The sequence below is a fragment of the Pelobates fuscus genome, chromosome 13 (assembly GCF_036172605.1).
Source record: "Pelobates fuscus isolate aPelFus1 chromosome 13, aPelFus1.pri, whole genome shotgun sequence".
NCBI lineage: Eukaryota > Metazoa > Chordata > Amphibia > Anura > Pelobatidae > Pelobates > Pelobates fuscus.
In genome coordinates this window covers 2,868,512-2,877,978 of record NC_086329.1, presented here as the reverse complement: position 1 = coordinate 2,877,978, position 9,467 = coordinate 2,868,512, and the positions used below count along the sequence as shown (strand labels likewise).

Sequence of the window (9,467 nt, the reverse complement as noted above, 5' to 3'; positions counted from 1 at the left end):
TGTTATTATAATATTTTTATTTATTATTAGTGTTATTTATTATTAGTGTTATTTATTAGTATTATTATCGTGTTATTATAATATTATTATTTATTATTATTGTTATTTATTAGTATTATTATGGTGTTATTATAATATTATTATTTATTTTTATTGTTATTTATTAGTATTATTATTGTGTTATTATAATATTATTATTTATTATTAGTGTTATTTATTAGTATTATTATAGTGTTGTTATAATATTATTATTTATTATTATTATTATTTATTATTAGTGTTATTTATTATTAGTGTTATTTATTAGTATTATTATCGTGTTATTATAATATTATTATTTATTATTAGTGTTATTTATTAGTATTATTATCGTGTTGTTATAATATTATTATTTATTATTATTAGTGTTATTTATTATTAGTGTTATTTATTAGTATTATTATCGTGTTATTATAATATTATTATTTATTATTATTGTTATTTATTAGTATTATTATCGTGTTATTATAATATTATTATTTATTATTAGTGTTATTTATTAGTATTATTATAGTGTTGTTATAATATTATTATTTATTATTATTATTATTATTTATTATTAGTGTTATTTATTATTAGTGTTATTTATTAGTATTATTATCGTGTTATTATAATATTATTTATTATTAGTGTTATTTATTAGTATTATTATCGTGTTGTTATAATATTATTATTTATTATTATTATTTATTATAACATTAACCCCCCCCATTCCTGGTTGTAACACGTGTTTCCTCGGGTCGGTTCCGGGAACGCCCCCTGACGTCATTGGTTGCGCGGCCCGTGATTGGCTGGTACCGGGGGTGGGGGCCTGGCGGTGTGAAGGTCGCTGCAGAGATAATCGGACAGGTGGACAGAGCGATCGGGAACCGAATCGATATCACCGATACCATAATCGATAACTCCCTCCCCCTCTATCGATCTCCATGCCTTACCTACTGATCAGCACACAGACCCGGATGGTGAGTGACCGGCACCCAAATATACAGCACGGGATTATTATTATATTAATATATATATTATCTGTCTATTATAATATCATGGGTTTATTATTATTATTATATTAATATATATATTATCTGTCTATTATAATATCATGGGTTTATTATTATTATTATATTAATATATATATTATCTGTCTATTATAATATCATGGGATTATTATTATTATATTAATATATTTATTATCTGTCTATTATAATATCATGGGTTTATTATTATTATTATATTAATATATATATTATCTGTCTATTATAATATCATGGGATTATTATTATTATATTAATATATATATTATCTGTCTATTATAATATCATGGGTTTATTATTATTATATTAATATATATATTATCTGTCTATTATAATATCATGGGTTTATTATTATTATATTAATATATATATTATCTGTCTATTATAATATCATGGGTTTATTATTATTATATTAATATATATATTATCTGTCTATTATAATATCATGGGTTTATTATTATTATATTAATATATATATTATCTGTCTATTATAATATCATGGGTTTATTATTATTATTATATTAATATATATATTATCTGTCTATTATAATATCATGGGTTTATTATTATTATATTAATATATATATTATCTGTCTATTATAATATCATGGGATTATTATTATTATATTAATATATATATTATCTGTCTATTAGAATATCATGGGATTATTATTATATTAATATATATATTATCTGTCTATTATAATATCATGGGTTTATTATTATTATATTAATATATATATTATCTGTCTATTATAATATCATGGGTTTATTATTATTATTATATTAATATATATATTATCTGTCTATTATAATATCATGGGTTTATTATTATTATTATATTAATATATATATTATCTGTCTATTATAATATCATGGGATTATTATTATTATATTAATATATTTATTATCTGTCTATTATAATATCATGGGTTTATTATTATTATTATATTAATATATATATTATCTGTCTATTATAATATCATGGGATTATTATTATTATATTAATATATATATTATCTGTCTATTATAATATCATGGGTTTATTATTATTATATTAATATATATATTATCTGTCTATTATAATATCATGGGTTTATTATTATTATATTAATATATATATTATCTGTCTATTATAATATCATGGGTTTATTATTATTATATTAATATATATATTATCTGTCTATTATAATATCATGGGTTTATTATTATTATATTAATATATATATTATCTGTCTATTATAATATCATGGGTTTATTATTATTATTATATTAATATATATATTATCTGTCTATTATAATATCATGGGTTTATTATTATTATATTAATATATATATTATCTGTCTATTATAATATCATGGGATTATTATTATTATATTAATATATATATTATCTGTCTATTAGAATATCATGGGATTATTATTATATTAATATATATATTATCTGTCTATTATAATATCATGGGTTTATTATTATTATATTAATATATATATTATCTGTCTATTATAATATCATGGGTTTATTATTATTATTATTATTATATTAATATATATATTATCTGTCTATTATAATATCATGGGTTTATTATTATTATATTAATATATATATTATCTGTCTATTATAATATCATGGGATTATTATTATTATATTAATATATATATTATCTGTCTATTAGAATATCATGGGATTATTATTATATTAATATATATATTATCTGTCTATTATAATATCATGGGTTTATTATTATTATATTAATATATATATATATATTATCTGTCTATTATAATATCATGGGTTTATTATTATTATATTAATATATATATTATCTGTCTATTATAATATCATGGGTTTATTATTATTATATTAATATATATATTATCTGTCTATTAGAATATCATTGGTTTATTATTATTATATTAATATATATATTATCTGTCTATTATAATATCATGGGTTTATTATTATTATATTAATATATATATTATCTGTCTATTAGAATATCATGGGTTTATTATTATTATATTAATATATATATTATCTGTCTATTAGAATATCATTGGTTTATTATTATTATATTAATATATATATTATCTGTCTATTAGAATATCATGGGTTTATTATTATTATATTAATATATATATATTATCTGTCTATTATAATATCATGGGTTTATTATTATTATATTAATATATATATTATCTGTCTATTATAATATCATGGGTTTATTATTATTATATTAATATATATATTATCTGTCTATTATAATATCATGGGTTTATTATTATTATATTAATATATATATTATCTGTCTATTAGAATATCATGGGTTTATTATTATTATATTAATATATATATTATCTGTCTATTATAATATCATGGGTTTATTATTATTATATTAATATATATATTATCTGTCTATTATAATATCATGGGTTTATTATTATTATATTAATATATATATTATCTGTCTATTATAATATCATGGGTTTATTATTATTATATTAATATATATATATTATCTGTCTATTATAATATCATGGGTTTATTATTATTATATTAATATATATTATCTGTCTATTATAATATCATGGGTTTATTATTATTATATTAATATATATATTATCTGTCTATTATAATATCATGGGTTTATTATTATTATATTAATATATATATATTATCTGTCTATTAGAATATCATGGGTTAATTATTATTATATTAATATATATTATCTGTCTATTATAATATCATGGGTTTATTATTATTATATTAATATATATATTATCTGTCTATTATAATATCATGGGTTTATTATTATTATATTAATATATATATTATCTGTCTATTAGAATATCATTGGTTTATTATTATTATATTAATATATATATTATCTGTCTATTATAATATCATGGGTTTATTATTATTATATTAATATATATTATCTGTCTATTATAATATCATGGGTTTATTATTATTATATTAATATATATATTATCTGTCTATTATAATATCATGGGTTTATTATTATTATATTAATATATATATTATCTGTCTATTATAATATCATGGGTTTATTATTATTATATTAATATATATATTATCTGTCTATTAGAATATCATGGGTTTATTATTATTATATTAATATATATATTATCTGTCTATTAGAATATCATGGGTTTATTATTATATTAATATATATATTATCTGTCTATTAGAATATCATGGGTTTATTATTATATTAATATATATATTATCTGTCTATTATAATATCATGGGTTTATTATTATTATATTAATATATATATATTATCTGTCTATTATAATATCATGGGTTTATTATTATTATATTAATATATATATTATCTGTCTATTATAATATCATGGGTTTATTATTATTATATTAATATATATATTATCTGTCTATTATAATATCATTGGTTTATTATTATTATATTAATATATATATTATCTGTCTATTAGAATATCATGGGATTATTATTATTATATTATTATATATATTATCTGTCTATTAGAATATCATGGGTTTATTATTATTATATTAATATATATATTATCTGTCTATTAGAATATCATGGGATTATTATTATTATATTAATATATATATTATCTGTCTATTATAATATCATGGGTTTATTATTATATTAATATATATATTATCTGTCTATTATAATATCATGGGTTTATTATTATTATATTAATATATATATATTATCTGTCTATTATAATATCATGGGTTTATTATTATTATATTAATATATATATTATCTGTCTATTATAATATCATGGGTTTATTATTATTATATTAATATATATATTATCTGTCTATTAGAATATCATTGGTTTATTATTATTATATTAATATATATATTATCTGTCTATTAGAATATCATGGGTTTATTATTATTATATTAATATATATATATTATCTGTCTATTATAATATCATGGGTTTATTATTATTATATTAATATATATATTATCTGTCTATTATAATATCATGGGTTTATTATTATTATATTAATATATATATTATCTGTCTATTAGAATATCATGGGTTTATTATTATTATATTAATATATATATTATCTGTCTATTAGAATATCATGGGTTTATTATTATTATATTAATATATATATTATCTGTCTATTAGAATATCATGGGTTTATTATTATTATATTAATATATATATTATCTGTCTATTATAATATCATGGGTTTATTATTATTATATTAATATATATATTATCTGTCTATTATAATATCATGGAATTATTATTATATTAATATATATATATTATCTGTCTATTATAATATCATGGGTTTATTATTATTATATTAATATATATTATCTGTCTATTATAATATCATGGGTTTATTATTATTATATTAATATATATATTATCTGTCTATTAGAATATCATGGGTTTATAATTATTATATTAATATATATATTATCTGTCTATTAGAATATCATGGGATTATTATTATTATTATATTAATATATATATTATCTGTCTATTATAATATCATGGGTTTATTATTATTATATTAATATATATATTATCTGTCTATTATAATATCATGGGATTATTATTATTATATTAATATATATATATTATCTGTCTATTAGAATATCATGGGTTTATTATTATTATATTAATATATATATTATCTGTCTATTATAATATCATGGGATTATTATTATTATATTAATATATATATTATCTGTCTATTATAATATCATGGGTTTATTATTATTATATTAATATATATATTATCTGTCTATTATAATATCATGGGTTTATTATTATTATATTAATATATATATTATCTGTCTATTAGAATATCATGGGTTTATTATTATTATATTAATATATATATATATATTATCTGTCTATTAGAATATCATGGGTTTATTATTATATTAATATATATTATCTGTCTATTATAATATCATGGGTTTATTATTATTATATTAATATATATATATTATCTGTCTATTAGAATATCATGGGATTATTATATTATTATATTATTATATATATTATCTGTCTATTAGAATATCATGGGATTATTATTATTATATTAATATATATATTATCTGTCTATTATAATATCATGGGTTTATTATTATTATATTAATATATATATATTATCTGTCTATTATAATATCATGGGATTCTTATTATTATATTAATATATATATATTATCTGTCTATTATAATATCATGGGTTTATTATTATTATATTAATATATATATATTACCTGTCTATTATAATATCATGGGTTTATTATTATTATATTAATATATATATTATCTGTCTATTATAATATCATGGGTTTATTATTATTATATTAATATATATATTATCTGTCTATTATAATATCATGGGTTTATTATTATTATATATATATATTATCTGTCTATTAGAATATCATGGGTTTATTATTATATTAATATATATATTATCTGTCTATTATAATATCATGGGTTTATTATTATTATATTAATATATATATATATTATCTGTCTATTAGAATATCATGGGTTTATTATTATTATATTTATAGATATATTATCTGTCTATTATAATATCATGGGTTTATTATTATTATATTAATATATATATTATCTGTCTATTAGAATATCATTGGTTTATTATTATTATATTAATATATATATTATCTGTCTATTAGAATATCATGGGTTTATTATTATTATATTAATATATATATATATTATCTGTCTATTATAATATCATGGGTTTATTATTATTATATTAATATATATATTATCTGTCTATTATAATATCATGGGTTTATTATTATTATATTAATATATATATTATCTGTCTATTAGAATATCATGGGTTTATTATTATTATATTAATATATATATTATCTGTCTATTAGAATATCATGGGTTTATTATTATTATATTAATATATATATTATCTGTCTATTATAATATCATGGGTTTATTATTATTATATTAATATATATATATTATCTGTCTATTATAATATCATGGGTTTATTATTATTATATTAATATATATATTATCTGTCTATTAGAATATCATGGGTTTATTATTATTATATTAATATATATATATATTATCTGTCTATTATAATATCATGGGTTTATTATTATTATATTAATATATATATTATCTGTCTATTATAATATCATGGGTTTATTATTATATTAATATATATATATTATCTGTCTATTATAATATCATGGGTTTATTATTATTATATTAATATATATATATTATCTGTCTATTATAATATCATGGGTTTATTATTATTATATTAATATATATATTATCTGTCTATTAGAATATCATGGGTTTATTATTATTATATTAATATATATATTATCTGTCTATTAGAATATCATTGGTTTATTATTATTATATTAATATATATATTATCTGTCTATTAGAATATCATGGGTTTATTATTATATTAATATATATATTATCTGTCTATTATAATATCATGGGTTTATTATTATTATATTAATATATATATATTATCTGTCTATTATAATATCATGGGTTTATTATTATTATATTAATATATATATTATCTGTCTATTATAATATCATGGGTTTATTATTATTATATTAATATATATATTATCTGTCTATTAGAATATCATTGGTTTATTATTATTATATTAATATATATATTATCTGTCTATTATAATATCATGGGTTTATTATTATTATATTAATATATATATTATCTGTCTATTATAATATCATGGGTTTATTATTATTATATTAATATATATATTATCTGTCTATTAGAATATCATGGGTTTATTATTATTATTATATTAATATATATATTATCTGTCTATTATAATATCATGGGATTATTATTATATTAATATATATATATTATCTGTCTATTATAATATCATGGGTTTATTATTATTATATTAATATATATTATCTGTCTATTATAATATCATGGGTTTATTATTATTATATTAATATATATATTATCTGTCTATTATAATATCATGGGATTATTATTATATTAATATATATATTATCTGTCTATTAGAATATCATGGGTTTATTATTATTATATTAATATATATATTATCTGTCTATTATAATATCATGGGTTTATTATTATTATATTAATATATATATTATCTGTCTATTATAATATCATGGGTTTATTATTATTATATTAATATATATATTATCTGTCTATTATAATATCATGGGTTTATTATTATTATATTAATATATATATATTATCTGTCTATTATAATATCATGGGTTTATTATTATTATATTAATATATATATTATCTGTCTATTATAATATCATGGGTTTATTATTATTATATTAATATATATATTATCTGTCTATTATAATATGGGTTTATTATTATTATATTAATATATATATATTATCTGTCTATTAGAATATCATGGGTTTATTATTATATTAATATATATATTATCTGTCTATTATAATATCATGGGTTTATTATTATTATATTAATATATATATATTATCTGTCTATTATAATATCATGGGTTTATTATTATTATATTAATATATATATATTATCTGTCTATTATAATATCATGGGTTTATTATTATTATATTAATATATATATTATCTGTCTATTAGAATATCATTGGTTTATTATTATTATATTAATATATATATATTATCTGTCTATTAGAATATCATGGGTTTATTATTATTATATTAATATATATATATTATCTGTCTATTAGAATATCATGGGTTTATTATTATTATATTAATATATATATTATCTGTCGATTAGAATATCATGGGTTTATTATTATTATCATTATATTAATATATATATTATCTGTCTATTAGAATATCATGGGTAAATTATTATTATATTAATATATATTATCTGTCTATTAGAATATCATGGGTTTATAATTATTATATTAATATATATATTATCTGTCTATTATAATATCATGGGATTATTATTATATTAATATATATATTATCTGTCTATTAGAATATCATGGGTTTATTATTATTATATTAATATATATATTATCTGTCTATTATAATATCATGGGATTATTATTATTATATTAATATATATATATATTATCTGTCTATTATAATGGGATTATTATTATATTAATATATATATTATCTGTCTATTAGAATATCATGGGTTTATTATTATATTAATATATATATATTATCTGTCTATTAGAATATCATGGGTTTATTATTATTATATTAATATATATATTATCTGTCTATTAGAATATCATGGGTTTATTATTATTATATTAATATATATATTATCTTTCTATTATAATATCATGGGTTTATTATTATTATAT

The 9,467-nt window shown here is 14.8% G+C and overlaps 1 protein-coding gene across 1 annotated transcript in view; it reads left to right on the top strand.

Annotated features, from left to right (window-relative positions):
- Nucleotides 1-827: 827 nt before the first annotated feature.
- GCHFR (GTP cyclohydrolase I feedback regulator) overlaps nucleotides 828-9,467 on the top strand; it is a 28,557-nt gene continuing 19,917 nt past the window's right edge. The window contains exon 1 of the mRNA XM_063439063.1: nucleotides 828-1,001. Within this exon, the coding sequence (XP_063295133.1) occupies nucleotides 966-1,001 (36 nt within the window). The 5' untranslated portion in view covers nucleotides 828-965. The remainder of the gene's footprint in view (nucleotides 1,002-9,467) is intronic.